Genomic DNA, 19,712 nt, shown 5'->3' with positions numbered 1-19,712 from the left:
TTCTTTATATTCAAAAACATCTCATATCATATCACATTATTTTGTATCACACAAGAGTTACACAAAAAGATTCCATGTATTTTTTTTTAATGAAAACTTATTTATTTTCTAAAGTATTATCCCATTTTATGTATACCCCCCCCCCCCCCCCTTCACCTCAGTTGGATCCCCTATTAGGTGGTCAAGTGGGTAAAACATGATTCTTGTGTATAAACATCTGAGTTAGATTTTTACAAACACTTTTTTTTCTTCTTGCTCGTCGCACTAAGTCTTTTTAATTTAATTTACCTCTCTTGTATATTTTGCAGACTATTATCTTTCCTATGTGATTCTTTGTGCAATTTATGAAATATCATGTTGAAATTTTTACCCTATATAAACTTTTAAGTAATGGTTACAAGTTTTTCTCCTAACCTAAATATTTTTATTTTTCTTTGGGTAGAGTTAAAAGACTTTTGAAGTATAAAGATAATGTGCATTTTTCACTAATTGGGAGAAGAAAAATAGAGGGAGAAAAAGAGCGTTGGAGGCGCATGCTGCTGCTCTATATATATTTTATTGTGCGTGCCGGCGACGTGCGTATTATGAATCGAATCTTTTCGTGCACTTGTCTCTTTACTCTTTTACCTCTTTATTTTTAACCCAATTTCTTTTGTCTTTATTCCCTCCGATTAGCATGGCATTATTAAAAAAAAAAAGTATAATGAAAATAATCCATCTTTATTTTTCACATCAGGTGGTAGAATTCGGGAGTATGTTTAATTTGGTATTGTGTCTCATAACTAGATTACTTCAATTTATCTCATCACAGGTCACAGGACAGATTCGTGGAATCCAGAATATAGTACGCGAAAATCTAATTAGGCTATCCAACTCAAGAAAACAGCAATTTGATCTTTGAAATATCTAAATTTATGTAATTTGACATGTTCCTCTAGTTATACTATTGTGGCAATCATTCTATTAAAAAAATATTGTTTTAAATTTATTTCAATAATTTTAAACAAAAAAAAAAAAAAACAAAAAACAAAAAAAACCTCGCCCTTCTCCTCGCCTTCGTCTCCAGACAAAGACAAAGAGCTTTCTTTGTCCCCAGGCCGGAGACGGAGACAGAGAGGGGGTGTGTTGTATAATTTTGGACAGTTTAAAGAGTTAACTATATTTTTTAAAAAAGTTTAATGGTCTAATTCACTTCCCCGTATAGTTCAATAGCTACTTTAAACATTTTTATCCCAAAAAAATGTATATAATTATATTCTTGGCTGGTGGACCTTCTGGGCCGAGTTAGTGATTATTGTTGAGCTCATAATTCAACATCCAATAGCCCATACAAAAATAGGCTAATGGGCCGACCACTCAATTGTACACCTCATTGGTGAAAAGAGGTCCATAAAATTAATCAAATTCCAATGTCAATTATGAGAAGTATAATATATTTACTTTGATGAATTAAATTTGAACCTATGATCTATTCAAATAATTAATCGTTGAAAAAATTGATATGGCCTCATGTTAGCAGAAACGCCTTCTGAAGTCGCCATACCGACGGCGACCAATCGGTCGCTGGAGGTACCTGATTCACGCGAAAGATCGAACAAGAAGACGAAGAGATCCCGAGACCAGTTAGACACGCCGGTGTCTACTCCACAAAACGACACAATTCCAGACGCCCCATTCTCGACAAGCACGAATTCCAATGCAGAGCTAGGCCCAGATACGATGGATACGACGGTCAAGAACAACCAGTCAGAGCCCTCGAATCCACCCCTACCAGCGAGCTACAAACTTAGCTTACGACAATTCATGACATACAAGAAAGACGATCTTGAAGGATTGGAAGAGGATACTAGTGATGATGAGGGCTTTGAGGAGTAAGATGACCCGGAATGCCCAAGAATTAGGTTATCAAAGGAGGAGAAGATCAGGATTAGGAGACCTTGGAGAAGAACGCTTATCATCCAGCTTATGGGGAAATCAAATGGATACAACTTCCTAATTCGTCGTATCCGCTCTCTATGGAAGCCAGAAGGACATATGGAACTCATCGACCTAGAGCACGATTACTTCTTGGCTCGCTTTGAGTTGCAGAGAGATTATGATATTGCTAGGTGTGAGGGGCCTTGGGTAATTCAAGATCACTATCTTATTGTTCAACAGTGGAAACCAAACTTTAGGCCTCAGACGAACAAAACTCAGAAGATCTGTGTTTGGGTTCGGCTTCCAGACATACCAATTGAATATTTCGATGAGGAGACCTTGATCAAACTAGGCGACAAAATCGGTAAAACCATTAAGATCGATGACATGACCTGCCTTGAGTCACGAGGGAAATTCGCCCGCATCTGTGTAGAGATAGACATAACCAAACAACTTCTGGCCAAGTTCACAATTGAAGACGAAGAGTACCCAATTGAGTACGAGGGCATCCACCTCATCTGCTTCAAGTGTGGAAAGTATGGACACAAATTCGATTCTTGCGGCCAAGATGTTCAGCAGCAACCTAAGCCTAGCACTGAGTCTATGGAGGATGATTCACCCAAAGAAAAGACAGACGACAACCCCCAGAAGCCAGTTGAAAACCTCCAAGAAAATACAACTAAAGCCCACCTTAAGGATAGATTTGGGCCATGGATGCTTGTATCAAGGAAAGACCGAAGACCACCCGGAAGAAGTGGAAATCAAGATGCCACACATAAGCAGTACATGACGGAAAGAAACCAAGATCCAAGTTCTTCCCGTGGCCCTATCCCCCAGAAATTTAATACCAGATTTGGCCCCCTCAACTACCTGAACGAGGATGATGAAGGCGAAGAAAGGAATGAAGATGTTAATACCACCCAGAGGAACCCGGGCAAAGCACCAATGGCAGGTCCACCGGCTAATGGGCAGAACAAGATTCGCCACCCATCTGCGCACCAACGAGCTGGGGGGAAACAGATTTTCCCAGATAAGAACCAAGAGAAAGGGAGGGACTCGTGCTCACCCAGAAGAGCCAGTCCAGAAACAGAGAGAGGAGCTGCTATTTGTCCTTAAGAAGAGGTCCTGCTAGCCGGCGGCCGGAAGGGTGGTGGCACCAACGACCTTCTCTCTCCGACAAGCCGACTCCCGGACATTAGGATCAATGAATCCTCTCAGCAAGGGAGAAGGGGTAGATCAGCCACTCCCCGGAGGGCAGCAGCTGAAGATGAACATACCCTGGTGCGAGGTTCGGCAAGAGGCCAACCAATCACAAGGATAACCGTCAACCACCACCAAATTAACCCGGGAATAATGCCTAACCGCTCGTCAGCAAGCACCAGTATTGAAGTACCCCCGGACGAGGGAGCTGACTTCTACGACTGTGATACGCCAATTGATGCCATGGAAGATGATATGACAAATCGTGGCCAGTCTAATCTGGCTATGGATCCAAATCTGCTCAATTGAGCAATCCCTTTACTCTTTTAGTTTTAATGAACGTCTTAGCTTGGAATTGCCAAGGGGCGGCGTCCAGAACGTTTCGCCGCACCCTCAAACTTTTCTTACAAGATTTTAAACCCAGCATATTGTGTCTATTGGAACCAAAAGTTTTTGGTGACCATGCTAACGAAATTTGCTTTGATCTCTCTTTTGATCATTGGATAAGAGTTGAAGCTTATGGCTTTTCAGGTGGAATATGGGTTTTTTGGAAAAATGAGATTCAAGTTAGGATCTCTAGAACCCATCCCCAATTCGTCCTACTAGAAATTATGGAAGATAACACAACACCGTGGAATCTTTCCTTCGTATATGGTAGTCCTGACCATGCCCTCAGAAGACACCTCTTTGAGGACTTGTCTCAGGAGGGCCTTAATTTCCATGGTCCTTGGTTAATAGCAGGGGACTATAATTCAGTTCTCTCAGTAGATGAAGTGTCCGGCAGTACTAATTTTTCGTCTTCCAGATGTGCAGGTTTTAGGAATTGGATCTTTGAGGAAGGACTAATAAATGTCGGATTTGAGGGCCCTCAGTTCACATGGTGTAGAGGACTAAGCTTAACATCTTTTAAAGCAGCTAGGCTAGATCGTGCTCTGTGCAATTCGGAGTGGAGAATGCGCTTCCTGGATGCAAGTGTACTACATTTGCCCATGGTCGGATCGGACCATGCACCTCTCCTTATAAGAACAAAGGAAAGTCAGAAGTGTGCTGGGCTGAGAAACTTCAAGTATAATGTAGCTTGGTCCACTCACCCCGATTTCTCGAAATTCATTAAAGAAAATTGGAATGCTGATTATGATCTGGATCATGCTAAGGAGGAACTAGCAAGGAAACTGCAAGATTGGAATCATAGCTCTTTCGAGAACATTTTCCAAAGGAAACGAAGGGTACTAGCCAGGATTAAAGGGGTCCAAAGGGCAATCGAAATTCGTCCAAGGTCGGACCTAATAAAATTGAGCAAGAAGCTGCAAAAAGAGTTAGAAAAAATTTTGAGCCAAGAAGAGCTCTACTGGTTCCAGAGCTCACGAGAGGAGTGGATAGCAACGGGGGACAGGAACACGAGGTTCTATCATGCCTCGACAGCTGCCAAAAAAACCACATTCTAAAATTTCTAAGCTAATGGACAGCCAAGGTGAATGACTAGAAACGGAGGAGGCCATCCTAGTTTATATTACAGAATTCTTCTCAAAGCTGTACACGGAAGATGTGATCAATCGTGACAAGCCTGACTGGAGAAAGACCTTTCCAACTCTCCTAGAAGCTTATTGGAATTATGTAAATGCCCCCTTCACACCAATGGAAGTCAAGCAAACATGTTTTGATATGTCACCCGTTCAAAGCTCCTGGGCCGGACGGCTACCATGCTGGATTTTACCAACATTACTGGGTAGTGGTGGGAGAAAAGTTGACATCTTTTGTGATGAATTACTTTGCTACTGGAAACCTTGCCGAAAAATGTAATGATACTGTTATATCATTTATGCCAAAAGTACAGTGCCCGGAGAATGCAAAGCAGCTAAGACCCATAAGCTTGTGTAATGTATCATACAAGGTAATATCTAAGACGCTTACCTCTAGATTGAAAGTAGCTATCCAGAAGCTTGTTGGTCCAAACCAATCGAGCTTTGTCCCCGGTAGGCAGATAGTGGACAATATAATTGCCTACCAAGAAGTGTTGAACACAGCAAATCACAAAAAAGGAAGAGTGGGACTGATGATCCTGAAAATTGACCTTGAGAAGGCCTACGATAGGCTGTCATGGAGTTTTGTGCAAGATACTCTCCGGGAAGCAGGCTTTAACGAAATATGGATTAGGAACATTATGAGATGTATCACATCTACTAGGCTGGCAGTTACTGTGAATGGACAAAGGTCGCATTGGTTCAAGCCCACGAGGGGTATTCGGCAAGGTGATCCTATATCTCCGCTAATTTTCATGCTTTGTATTGAAAGATTAAGTCATTTGATTAATGAGATGGTTGAAGGAGGTCACTGGAAAGGAGTTAGTGTATCTAGAAATGGCCCTTGCATCTCGCATCTCCTATTTGCGGATGATATGGTGCTATTCGGGGAGGCTACACCACAGCAAGCACATGTGATTAAACGATGTTTGGACCTATTATGCAATAGCTCAGGGCAGAATGTTAATTACCATAAGTCCCTTCTCTACTTCTCTAAGAACACACCTGAGACTGAAAGACGCTAAATTGCGGGAATCCTAAACATTACAATGGCTGATAACTTAGGTAAATACCTGGGGGGTACCCTCGCTGCATGGTAGGATGAAAAAAGATTCGTTCCAAGGGCTTGTGAACAGAGTTCGAAGCAGGCTTGCAGGTTGGAAAATGAAATCTCTCTCCATGGCAGGTAGGAGAGTCCTTGCTCAATCGGTCCTCTCATCTATACCTATCTATGCATTACAATCTACAATGATACCACTGGGAGTACTCGAAGAAATTGAAAAGCTAATTCGGAAATTCTTATGGGGAGGGTCAGCTGACGAAAGAAAATGCAGTCTTGTAGCTTGGAATATAGTCACTAAAGACACGGAAAATGGAGGCTTAGGCATCAGGAAGTTGGAAAACATGAACCTAGCATTCATGACAAAACTTGGGTGGAGATTACAATCAGGAGAAGAAGGTTTATGGGCACAGATTCTGAGAGCGAAGTACGGGATTCAAAGCTCTGACCCCAATACATGGCAACCAAAGGCAGGTATGTCCAATGCCTGGAAAGGAGTCCTCAAGGCAGCACCAACACTCACGAAGGGCATCAAGAAGCTAGTTGCAGATGGCAGAAATACTCTCTTTTGGATGGAGCCTTGGATAGACCAGCAGCCCTTGATTAATCTAGTTACCATTAACCTGTTGTTACCAGTCCTATATGCTAGAGTCTCGGATTACTGGGATGCTACTACAGGATGGAAATGGGATGATATAATAGACCTACTGCCGGCTCATACTTTGCAAAAGGTAGCGGCCTTCGTTCTAATGGATGATGAAGAGGAAGATAGAGTTGGCTGGGGATACAGCTCTTCAGGAGAATTTTCAGTCTCATCAGCATACTCACTGTTAACCAACCCACAGTCACACCCCGAGACGAGTAAGTGGAGTAATATATGGAAGTTAAAGGTCCCTAGCAAGATACAGTTTTTTCTCTGGTTGGTAAGGCACAACAGGATCATGTCCAACGAAAACAGAGCCAAAAGAGGATTTACGGATAATAGCAGATGTGATTTATGCAGAGACCAGGTGGAATCAACGGAGCATATTCTCCGAAAATGCCCTAATACGAGGCAGCTCTGGGAACAAATAATGCCAAACACAGGTAATACAAGTCAAGCTTCGTCCTTCTTGGAATGGTTTGATGCAGGGATCGAAGGCTGGAATTGCAACAGACGTAGCCACAACAACAAAATTATGTTTGCAGTCTCCCTATGGTGGCTGTGGAGATGGAGAAATGACAGAATTTTTAACGAGAAGAATCTAAGCCTTAACCAGAAGGTCTACTGGATACATCTGCAATGTAAAGAGATTAATGAAGCATTTAACAAGGCTAAATTGATGGGTCCAAGGGCATCATCACGGAACTGGAAACTTATCAGATGGTCCAAGCCCCCACAAGGTTGGTCGAAGGTGAACATTGATGCGTGCCTCAGCTCAACTTCAAATCTGGCTAGGTGTGGCGAGGTGGTCAGGAGCGATCAAGGGAACTGGATCAAAGGATTTACATATTCAGTCGGGGCATGCTCAATTGATGCCGCCGAAGCCTGGGCACTCCTTAAGGGTATTCAGCTAGCAATCTCTCTAAATTTGGAAAAGGTCGTTTTTGAAAGCGACTCTTTGAGCACAGTAAAGGAAATCAATCAGGATGGGGTTGTTGATAATGTTACAAGGAACATATTACATGCATGCAGCCGAGAACTTAGCAATATTGCTACTTGGACAGTTTCCTACGCTCCGAGAGAACAAAACCGTGCCGCAGACTGCCTAGCCAAAGAAATCGATTACTCCAATGGCCTAAAGATCTTTGATACTGCGCCGGAGGTACTGAGCCAAATCATAGAAGAAGATAGAGTCGGTCTACAAGTTTGGAGACAGTTAGACTGCCCCCTTTTGTAATTACCTGGGTTTCCCCCTTCCATATTTTCTATAAAAAAAAAAAAAATTGAACCTATGATGATAATAATTGATGAGTGGACTATGCACTTTTGCATTTTCTGTAAATGCAATTTTTAAAATTAAATGTAAAAAATGTTAATGCTAAATGTACAATATGTTAATACTAAATGTGTAAACCTCAAAAATTATGAGAAGCGTAGATTTTAAAGTTTAAGTTTGCATAGTAAAATTGATGATAATAATGAAAATGTCACCTCATTTTTTTAATTTGATCTGGTCCGTCCGATATTTTAGTTGGATGTCCATTGTGCAAGATATGATAAGTTAATATTTAATGTTTTTTTAACTGTTTTTTTTCTCCTTAATTTAAGTGACGGGTATGATCAGCTGAATGAGAAGTTGCTCCCACACGGTAACTAATGAGACTCAATTCTTAGTCAAACTTTTCAAACTTTACTCTTATAACCAACTGAGTTGTTCATGCGAACATTTCGGAGTATTACGTAACTATATACATAATTACATATGTGTATAAGTGTATTGAAATTGGTATTGTTTTTATTTTTTGGGTGGAGGGGTGGGGGTGGGGGGATAATGTGAAGGCAGGGGTGGGGGTTAACTTTAGGGTTGTCACCACCACACCACCATACATACCCAACGTGGAAGAATCAATTCTTCTCTTTGGGAATGAGAAGGAGAAAAGAAAGAGTAGAGAATAAACTCGCACCCCAACAAAGATTTTACTATCTATTTCCCAATATTATTTTATGTTCCCTCATAATTACTCCTTCCTCTCTCTGTAAATTGTGAACTACGAGGAAATATTTAATGTTTTTTTCTTGTACTTTGTTTTTCCTTTTATTATTTATCTGAAAACTCATAATACCCTCATAAGTCATAATCAAAGTAGTTCTCTAGGTTGGGTAGGTCGAATTGTCTATCACACTATTTTTAACATGATTTGTAAACTATTACACATGAATATAATTTACATGTAATGCACACTCTCAAATAATGACTGTGATTTTACGTATCCAATAAAAAGATGACACATCATAGATCATAGAGTAGCTAATATAGATGGATAATTGTGCACGGTCATTATTATTCTATTGGTAGATTTGTAGATATGTAGTATAGATAATGTTATTCTGAAATTGTTTATAAAATGAGTTTTTATTTTAATTCATGGTTCCAATTTATTAAACTTTGGGGTGAGTTTGAGTTGTTTTAGTATGAGGTCATAAGTTCGAGCTGTGTATATATCAATATTATGGGGAGAGTTGTGCTATGTGTGGTCCTATCGGGACACGATTGAATTAGTCATACCTATAAAAAAGAGTATATTTTATTATCAAATTATACTTTAACCATACAATGGAGTTGATTATGTAATTAATACACGATAATAATTTATAGTTGTTAGTAAAGAGATAAAGAATTTTTATTTATTTTTCAATGACGGCGAAGAAAATTCACAGTTACTATTTGAGTGTGTATTGAATAAACTTCGTTCCTATGTATTAGCTCGTAAATCATATTATATATATTTATATATATATATATATATATATATATATATATTGAGTATCTTTACTTTATTATATATGATATCGACATTAATTAATGTTAATGATGTTGTGATGAGTGTTTGTTGTGTTGCCCTATCATCTCTTCAAGTATTGCTCTCCATTCTAGCACTTTCTCAACGTTGGACTTTTTTAAAAATAATAATAATTGGATCATAATTAACCATAATAGAAATAACACTTGAAAATAATGATTAAAAAGAAAGTACAAAAGTTTGGTATCCCTTCACTAGTGTAAGTAATCCCCCCCTCCCCTCCTTTTTTTAATATACTAATTTTATACGCATATTGTGCGATTGATTTAATGCACAATATTTATATTTATATTTAAATAAGTAATTCAAAATATATCAATGCAATGTTTATATTGGCGCACCTTCAGTCTTAGAAATGATGCACTTTAAGTGTTAAAATGACGCACCTCAAGTGTTAAAATAGCACACCTTAAGTGTTAAAACGATGCACTACCTTAAGTTTTGAAAATACGCACATTAAACTTTACAAGTCCACACCTTAAGCTTTTAAGTATGGAACTAACGCACCTTAAGTGTTAAAATGACGCATTTTAAGTGTTAAAATGATGCAGCTTAAACTTTAAAAATACGCACTTTAATTAAGATTTCAACAATACACAAAATTATCATAATGTAGTCAAGTTTTTTTTTTTTAATATATATTTATCTTCATTCTAGGCTGTTGATTTTGACAAGATCAATGGTTATAATTAATCCGCATATTTTATCTGGAGACCTTCTTCACATTTGATCTCGTGTGTGTATTTTGACAAAATCAATGGCTATGATTATATATATATATATATATATATATATATATATATATATATATATATATATATATATGCACACATCTCAATAAATTCTTTGGAATTTTAATTAGAATGTGGAAAAAGCTTCTAACTGCGACAGTGCTATCTCCACTCTCTTTATAACTTTGTCACACTTTGCTTTATTAGCTTTGTGCGGATGTATATGTATGTGCATATGAATGGGCCATAAAGTGGAGTTATATGTTATTCTTTATGCACTTGGAACTCCATTCTTTTAGGCTTTTAGAATGTCCACTTTGCTTTCCTTTTTATCTCATATATCCCTATAAATCCATGTTAAATAAAAACTACGTAACAGAGTTTTATTGGTAAAAAAAGAACACAAACTTTTATGCCTTAAGAATTATATTTAAACTTATGTGTTAGAACCGCAAGTCATGCTAGGAAGACCATGTATGTGCAGTATGCATAATTGAAAAAGTGTTGACAAAAATCAAATCAGTAACCATCAGGTACAAGATAGGGGTGATAATTTGCCTAGTCCTCGATAGGGATCGTCGATCCCGGCCCCGACGAGAACGGGGATGAGGAAAATTTTTGAAGAACAGGGACGGGGATAGGGACTAGGATACCCCTCCATGCCTCGCCATGTCCCCGAATAATTATTATAATTAAAATAAATAAATATATATATATATATATATATATATAATTAAACTTAAATTTTTAGTTTTTAAAATTAAAAATTACACTATTTTAAGATTTGGACTAAGAATTACGTTGACCATCCCCGCATAATTTACTACGAGAATGAGAATGGGAAATATTTTCAATTCTCCGCCGGGAATGAGGACGGAAACGGAAACGAGGTCTGAGATTCGGGGACAGAGACGAGGCCCTCACTTCGCTCCCTTGTCATGCCTAGTGCGAGAGTCATACTCTACCAACTCGCCCACTCCTCCAAGCAAACACAAACTAACCTATTTGGTTTGCCATGTGAAATTCTTGTTCCACCAACAAACCAATTCTCTATTTCTCTTTTGATTGCTTTAACGTATAACTTATCTTCATAAATACAGACAAAACATAACCTCAATAGACACTCAAACAGATTTCTTGATAATGTACTCATAAAAAACCAGATGTCACATCGGACGACAATGGAACCATGCAAGGACATTATTGTCAACAACAATATATCTCCATGACGATTGATCAATCATTTTTAGAAAATTATGGCACCCTTTTCCAACAGTGATGAAGTATCCCTAAGCCAATTGTGGCAGAGGACAAAAGATGTGTGATCCTATGATGTAGTTCAAATCCACACACAATTTGCATGTACCCTTTTTTGGGAAATTAATGACCCAATTCTCACACATTTGGTGCAATTTATACCACTCCTTTGATCTCATTTTATGTATCTGATTTAGTTAACGAGATTCCGTAATGTAATTCAGTATAGTATTAATATATACAATTTAGGAAAAGCTATGGTCTCATAATGGTCTCTTTGTATATGGTGCAAAACCCCTAGTGCAAACCGAATTGTATAGTAATTCAGTGGGAAAAAAAAAGGTGTGAATAAAATAGGAATTCAAATTACGTCGTTTGGTAAGGAAGAATAGAAGTATTGAAATTGAGAAAAAAAATAAGTGATAATAATAATAACTAAGGGTAGTAGTGTCATTTCATCATTTCCTTTCCCATAACCATTGAATGTTGCAACATAAGAATACTGGAAAAAGAGTTAGTTTTAACTAACGAATAGTGCTAAGACCTTGTGGTATGATCTAATGGCATCCGGGTTGGACTCTCATATGAGAGGTTGTGATTTTGAGTCTCATTGGTTTTTTGTGCTTCAGTAGGAACATGTATTACATTGTAATAGAGTCAATAACATTCAAAAAAAAAAAAAAAAAAAAAAAACTAACGCATAGTGAAACGAGATAAATGTACTATATATTAATTTTCCTAACTAAAAACATCATAATTACAACCTTAATAAAGCATTAAGGATCTCTTTTTCACCTTAGACTTGTAAAGTTGTGTGTTTCCGTTAATGGGGTCCAGTGGATTTCCAGGCTTCCAGCCTAGCTTTCAGGCAAATAACTTCAAAAGCTTGCACAAATTATATTGGATAATGTGACATTATACTATAAAAATAAAATTAAAAAATAAGCATACTTAGTTAATTATATTTTAAAACCAGTAGTAATTATATGTTTAAATTAAATATAAGTTTGGTAACACTAATAATTATTTGTTTAATTTCTTTCAAAATAATAATTGAGTAAATGACGAATCGATCATCTCACTTGACAGTTGACACTAATTAAATAAAAGAAAAAAAGAAAAATCGAGCATTAACTTCATTTTTCATGAATATCTAAACACTAAAAATTTAAGAAATAATTTTTAAAAGTCATTTTCGTATTTTCAAAGACACTCTAAATAAGTGATTGGGTCATAAGTGTCTTATAAAATTATTTATATATAAAAAGGCACACAAATTATTTTTATTTTAAAAGATACTCCGTAGATAATAACAAGAATAAAAACAAATATTTTTTTTTTGAAAGCTAGGTGTATCTTTTAGACATTGTGCGTATATTAATAATAATAAAAAAAATCACTCTTTCTCCTAGAAAAATGAAAAAGTAGAAAAAGAAAAACAAAAATTATTTAATTAATACTGACTGAAGCTGGGGAATTCTCCATTTTTAAATTGTTTTTAACTAATCCTAAGTAGGGGTCACTATTTTAAAAAAAAAAATTGATATCAAAATCTTTTGAAAAAAGTTCAAATATGTCATTGAATTTTTACACTTTGTACAATTAAACCATCAAACAAAAGAAAAAATAATAATTAGAATATTAAACATGTAAAAAATATGCAATTATCATTTTTTTTACATGTTGCTCTAAGTAAAACAAGTTAAATGAATGACTTGACATTTAATTTAATATAATTAATTTTAAAATGCTAATGTTTATTGGATGATTATGTGGTTGTGACATGTCAAGTTATATATACAAATTTATTTTAATTATTATTTTAAAACTTTTTAAAAAAATACTTTAGACGGAGGAGGCAACCATGACTATCTCCTCCCTTGTTCAATTTGGACAAATGAGAGACAATCATGGCTGCCCCTTCCGTCGTCCACCACAGACGAAGGGCAGACATCCATAACTACTACCCTTCCTTTGTCTTGAACCTCTTTTTTTTTTTTTTTTTTTTTTTTTTTTTTGCAAAATCCCCTCCGTCGATAGTGGAGGAGGATGCCTCATCCATCTACGTAGAAAGAAACCTCCTCCATCAATGTTGACCATGGAGGAGTCCACCTCCTTTGTCAACGTTGACGGTGGAAGAGGCCGCCTCATCCGTTAATGTCGACGGATGAGGAGACCGCTTCCTCCTCTATCAATCTAGATGGATGAGGCTCCGTTTTTAAATAAAAATTAATATTATATTATATTTGTTAAATAATTAAAGAAAAAAAGTTATTTTATTTTTTCATGTGCATATTAAATCAAAAGTTATCAACAATTTGTTACTTACCTACTCAATTGCACACATTTTTAATGCTAAATCGTTTAATTGCGCACACTCTTTTTGTGGTCTAATTGCATGACCAATACAAATTTGATGACTTATTAACACTTTTTTCAAATCTTTTTATAGAGAATTTCGGAATTACACCACTAAATAGAGTTCCTTTATTCTTTTTTAACAGGGCGTTTGGTTGGAGGGGGGAATTATGTGGAAAAAGAATTGTAATTCCATGGGAGTTGAATTACTGAGAATAAAGTGGGAATTTAAATTATAGTGTTTGGTTGATAGAAATAGAATTCTAATGTTTGGTATACACGGAAATTGAAAGGGAATAAGTAGTATAAAGTCTAAAATGCCCATTGTTGTTAAAAGGAAAGATCAGACATTCATTTCAGGTTAAAAAAGAGAAGGGTAATTTTGTCTCATTAGTATTTTTTTTCTTCCTAAAATCCTAGGAATTAAAATCCCGGGGATGAGATTTTAATTCCATGAAAATGGGGGAATTGCAATTCCCTCCAACCAAACTACGGAATTTAATGGCCTTTGGAATTAGGTGGGAATTAAGTGGAAGGGAATTTAAAATCCCTCCAACCAAACGCCTTGTAATTATATATTGATATTGATTGATACCAGTAGCAACTTTTAATCATCGACTTAACCTTTTTTTTTTTTTTTTTTTTTTTTTAACCCATTCTTGTGTAATAATTCACAAATTATAGTAGAGAAATAAATTGTTATAGAAAGATCCTATGCAATGGATTCGATCAAGAATATGTTGACAAGAATCAAAATTAACTCATTTTAGTATAAGAATCATGTTCCACCCATTTGGTCACCTATTTTAAAGTGTATACTCTGTACGACGGGTTCAACCAAGAGAATATTGACAAGAATCAAACTCAAAATATTTTAACATGAGAATCATGTTCCATTCATTCAGTCACCCATTTCGAGTCATAAACCAATTGTGCTAACATGCTCAACACAGAAAATATTTATAAACATCAAACTTAAAATATTTTAATATAAAAATGATGTTACACCTATTTCGGGACAATACACTATACACTTGACATTTTTGGATACATAATCCATTGGATTCAACCTAGCTCTTAATGAAAATAGGCATAATAATTTATAATAGTAGGGGGATTTTGTAGACCATTTTGTCTGGTCTTTTCTCATTTCATAGCCTATCAAAAGGAACAAATGAGAAGAATTAACATCTGTATTGTGTTGTGTGCCTACATCAAACCTCTCGAAAATCCCCTCCCCCCTACCCACCCCACCACCCCCACCCCCTCCCCCCACTCCACATTGCCATTTTACCTTTCTTGCCGTGCATCTCCTTCCCTGTGTCCTTGACTGTAACAACCACTGCATATATACAAACACGTATGTTGAAAGAGAGAGAAGAAAACAAGAAATCAAGAATGGGTTTAGTGAGAGAAACACAGTGCATATTATATATTCCTGTCACTCTCAATTTCTGAGCTTCAAACTTCCCCTCCTCCCTCACTGTCACTGACATCCCGTATCATCCCCACTTACCCACCACTCCTCCATTAAAACAATGCCATAGTTTGTGGTAAAGCTTTCACCTTTTCCTCTCTTTGTCTCTGGGCTGTGGAGGATTTGGAGGAAACAACATAATACAGATCAAAATGCTGGTCTTAGGGAGCAAATGTAGTAGGAGAATTCTGTCTTTTTTTTGTGCTGTCAACATGCATCTCTGCCATGGATGGAGCCTCTTTCTTCTCTGCATTTTCCTGGCTTCTGCCACTCTTTCTCTCTCATATGAAGGGAGGAACCCTGAAGGTACTCAAAACACCAAAGAAAAGCCATTTTCTCTGGTTTTTGGTTTATGGGTTTTTATGTTTTTTGCTGCAGTTGAAGCTTTGATAGCTGTAAGGAATTTCTTGAATGACCCAAATGGAGTTTTAAGGAATTGGGATGTTGATTCAGTGGACCCTTGTAGTTGGGCTATGATCACTTGTTCTTCTGATAATCTTGTCACTGCCTTGTGAGTGTTTTTTCCTGTTTTTTTTTTTTTTTTTTTTTTTTTTTTTGCTGTTTTGTAAAAGTTATGGAGAATAATTTATGTCTGGGTTTTACAGCATAGCACCAAGTCAAGGTTTATCTGGGACATTGTCTGGGTTGAATGCAAACCTCACAAACCTCAAACAAATGTAAGAATACAGACCATGTTTATGTGTTTTTTTTCTGATAAAAAGAGGTTCAGATACCAATTTGTGTTAGAGTCCAAACACTAGAAATAAAATTCCATCTTTTTGGCATGCAGATTGTTGCAAAACAACAATATCTCAGGACATATTCCAAGGGAGCTTGGCAGGCTTCCTAATCTTCAGACTTTGGATCTATCCAATAATAAGTTTTCTGGTCATGTACCTGAAACTTTGGGTCTTTTGAACAGCCTCCAATATTTGTATGTGGTAGATAATAGATTGTTCTTTTGGAGTTATCTCTCTTTCTAAAGAAATTTTCATTTCTTCCTTTTTAAGGTTTTATTGTTTTGACTATGTTGGATTCTTTTCTTTTGTTTGACCATGTTTGGTTTGTTATGTTCTTGTTCTGATTCTGGTTCTGTCATTTTAATGAACAGGAGGTTGAACAACAATAGCTTGTCTGGGGCTATTCCACTGCCCTTAGCTAGGGCATCTAAACTTGCTTTCTTGTGAGTGTGCCCTTTTTGTTTTATTCCTCTCTTTTTGTGTTTCCTTTCTTTTCTTTCATTAGTTTGGAATATGAACTGTTTTTCTTGAAGTGAAATTGTTTTGGTTCAGAGCAGCATTGTGGTTTAAGGTACTAAATATGTTTTTTTTTATCCTTCCAGGGATTTGTCTTACAACAATTTCAGTGGACCTGTCCCCAAGTTTCCTGCTAGAACATTCAAGTATGGTTTCTCTGCTAATCGTTCTTGTTTTTCTTCTTTTGGGTGACGAGTGAAGCCCGCAGCCACAACCCGAGAGTGTGCTCTGGGTAACGAGAGAAAGGAAAGAAAACATACTAAACCCCCCCCCCCCCCCGCCCCGCCCCGCCTTGTGACCCTAGCTAGCAAAAGACGGCAAAAGACCACAAGGAGTTAAACCAGCCTGTAACTGACCATCTCAAATCAAGAAGAAGGCTAACCTGACCAATTTGGCTGGGGTTGCCTGCATAATATTTATATATTCGTTTGTATGATATATTAATTTGTTTGATATAAGTTGTTCGTTTTGTGTTGTGCACAAAAGTTTTGGTATATGAATTATACTTTACTCCTCGAACGTGGCTATGTTTGCCTTGTGATTGTGCTTTAACATTGTTATGAATGGTGGTGTAGTGTTGCGGGGAACCCGCTAATTTGTGGAAGCCTCTCCTCCGGGACGTGCAATGGATCGTTCAACCCAATCCCGCTTTCATTCTTCTTGAATACTTCAACGGGTAAACTATGGAAATCTCTCTCTGCCTGTTTATGTCATTAATCACTAAACCGAGTCTCGTGAAATCCAGGAAAGAAGGGCTCGAAAAGACTTGCCATTGCACTCGCAATCAGCTGTAGCTTTGTCTCCCTTTTCCTCATAGGAATCGGGTTTATCTTTTGGAAACGAAGCAAACAGACAAAACAGTCCATTCTAAATGTTAACGGTTAGTTAGTTAGTTCTTGAGCAAAATCGTCCATATTAGTTCTCGTTTTTGTTTAGTTGCTTCTACTAACGAGCTTTGAGTGTTATGTTTCAGATTTGCAAGATGAGGAGCTAATAAAACTAGGCAACCTCAGAAGCTTCGCGTTCAAAGAGCTACAACACGGTACTGATAATTTCAGCTCTAAGAACATTCTTGGCACGGGGGGATTTGGAAACGTTTACCGGGGAAAACTCGGGGATGGCTCACTGGTAGCGGTTAAGCGGCTAAAGGATATTAGCGGGACAGCGGGGGAATCACAGTTCCAGACCGAACTCGAACTCATTAGCTTGGCAGTTCATCGAAATCTTCTCCGCTTAGTTGGCTACTGCGCCACGCCAAGCGAGCGCCTTTTGGTGTATCCCTACATGTCGAATGGTAGCGTGGCAGCTAGACTCAGAGGTGGGTACCTTACTGTTTTTACGGTGTTACGAAAGTAAAGAGAGAGTTTTTGAATGTGTTGTCGTATATTGTCTCGACCTGTCATATAGAGAAGAGAATACAAAACCTTATAAATAGGTGCTAGAAGACTAGGAATAGGAAATAAGTTTTCATATGCCTTACCTACCTGAATCTCTAAGACTGCCTAATCTATAGAGATTCCATATATCAAATATATATTCCATAACATACGGGTTCTTGACCCACAAAAAGTTCGGTTCTTTAACTTGCAATAGACATAATTTCCAGTGGGGCCCTCGTGTTCTATTCTGTAACTTCAGACCAATGTGGTTGGGTGTTGGGGACCATGTTTAACTACTTGAAGTGTGCTTCGGGTTTGTGTATGATTTTGCTGATGTCTATAGATTTCTGGCCCGTGGTTAGAAACAGGAAAGGATGAAATGTGTGTTTTTCAATCTTTACAAACTTCGCGGTGCAAAACCATATTGACTATACATTTCTCGGGCTTTTGTGTTTGTAATGACAGGAAAACCGCCTCTAGATTGGTACACCAGGAAGAGAATTGCGATTGGAGCTGCCCGGGGTCTTCTTTATCTCCACGAACAATGTGATCCGAAGATAATCCACCGAGATGTGAAGGCGGCTAATGTGCTCTTGGATGACTATTATGAAGCTGTCGTTGGCGATTTTGGCCTCGCTAAGCTCCTTGATCACGCGGAGTCACATGTGACCACTGCTGTTCGTGGCACTGTCGGGCACATTGCCCCCGAATACCTCTCGACTGGTCAATCGTCTGAAAAAACCGATGTCTTTGGATTCGGGATTCTCCTGGTAGAGCTCATAACGGGAATGAGAGCTCTCGAATTAGGCAAGACAGTAAACCAGAAGGGTGCTGCACTTGAATGGGTAACGCTTATTTTGCAATTGGTTTTTCGTTAATTCGCGGAATAGGCCTGGAATGACATAACATTTCCAGTAATAGGCTTATTCCTTTGTTTGGTAAATGTTCCTGGGAATGGCCTATTCCCCCTGTAGGGGACAGGGGAATAGCTATTACTAGGAACCCCTGGTCCCCCTGGTATTAGCCAATTCCATTCCCGGAATGAAATAGTATTCCTATTCCCTCAAAATTCATTCTGCGAACCAAACGTACTGTAAAAGAATCCCTCGTTTACACTTATGGGCATTGCTAATATTGATGAGCCTCCCAAGAACAGTTGTGACATAAAACTCGTGAATTTCAGGTGAACAAAATGCAGCAGGAGAAGAAAATCGATGCACTGGTTGATCGAGAGCTGGGGACGAACTACGACAGGATTGAAGTCGGGGAGATGCTGCAAGTGGCCATACTATGCACTCAGTATCTGCCCGCCCAACGCCCCAAGATGTCCGAGGTTGTTAGGATGCTCGAGGGGGACGGTCTTGCTGAGAAATGGGCAGCCTCGCACAACTGCAACAGCCCGAGCATCCACTTCTCCCGAGCCAACAGCACCAACCCCCCCGTGGTCCCCGGGTATGATGACAACGAGCATGACCATTTGCCCATCTTCGGGACAATGACAGATGATGACTATGATGCGCATGCCATGGAGCTTTCGGGGCCAAGGTAATAAAGACTGGACAGGAGAAGTAGATAAGTAAAATTCTTTTTTATTCTTTACTGAAATAGTATCAATCTTTCTTTCACTCTTAGGTAGAGAAAACAGTAAAAAAAAAAAAAAGGGCAAAAAGGAAAAAAGAGAGAACATAATAGACCACTCAACTTTCTGTTTGATCTCAGTTTATCATTTCACCTTTTCCCCCACTGTCTTCTTCACAATGGTAACTTGACCTCTTTGGGTTTGGAATGGATGCCATTCTTGGAGCTTTGAGATTCTCAATTTGCAGTTAGATTCTTAGGCACTTTGTGCTCCCCCTTTGAGGTCTTGTTCTAATGTAGATAACCTTCTTTGTTAGTAAATATGTTTGGAATTGTGTGGCTATTGCTGTCTACTTTCAATTTTTTTTGCTCTCTTTGATGTCTTATGTATTTTTAGACTAGAAAAATGTTATATTGCAAAGCGGCTGCCAGACTCAATCCTACGTCTTTGCACACAATCTGTTTGGGCTATGAT

The 19,712-nt window shown here is 37.9% G+C and overlaps 3 protein-coding genes across 3 annotated transcripts; all 3 read left to right on the top strand.

Moving 5' to 3' along the window:
* The first annotated feature begins 1,965 nt into the window (after window positions 1–1,965).
* Window positions 1,966–3,033, top strand: LOC109166143. Its single transcript, XM_019315027.1, has one exon. The coding sequence runs from the start codon at window positions 1,966–1,968 to the stop codon at window positions 3,031–3,033; it is 1,068 nt and encodes a 355-aa protein (XP_019170572.1).
* A 419-nt stretch (window positions 3,034–3,452) lies between these two features.
* LOC109166142 lies at window positions 3,453–4,562 on the top strand. Its single transcript, XM_019315026.1, has one exon. It carries the CDS (start codon window positions 3,453–3,455, stop codon window positions 4,560–4,562), a length of 1,110 nt encoding a protein of 369 aa, XP_019170571.1.
* Window positions 4,563–14,845: 10,283 nt separating this feature from the next.
* LOC109166151 (probable LRR receptor-like serine/threonine-protein kinase At2g23950) lies at window positions 14,846–19,578 on the top strand. Its single transcript, XM_019315034.1, has 11 exons — window positions 14,846–15,330; window positions 15,403–15,535; window positions 15,630–15,701; window positions 15,815–15,958; window positions 16,136–16,207; window positions 16,367–16,426; window positions 16,856–16,956; window positions 17,026–17,160; window positions 17,254–17,598; window positions 18,125–18,504; window positions 18,843–19,578. Exons 1-11 carry the CDS (start codon window positions 15,177–15,179, stop codon window positions 19,206–19,208), a joined length of 1,962 nt encoding a protein of 653 aa, XP_019170579.1. The 5' UTR covers window positions 14,846–15,176; the 3' UTR covers window positions 19,209–19,578.
* Window positions 19,579–19,712: the final 134 nt, after the last annotated feature.

The sequence above is a fragment of the Ipomoea nil genome, unplaced genomic scaffold (assembly GCF_001879475.1).
Source record: "Ipomoea nil cultivar Tokyo-kokei standard unplaced genomic scaffold, Asagao_1.1 scaffold3087, whole genome shotgun sequence".
In the NCBI taxonomy this organism is placed as follows: domain Eukaryota; kingdom Viridiplantae; phylum Streptophyta; class Magnoliopsida; order Solanales; family Convolvulaceae; genus Ipomoea; species Ipomoea nil.
The sequence above is the reverse complement of the archived record's forward strand: the minus strand, read 5'-3'. Positions and strand labels throughout refer to the sequence as shown.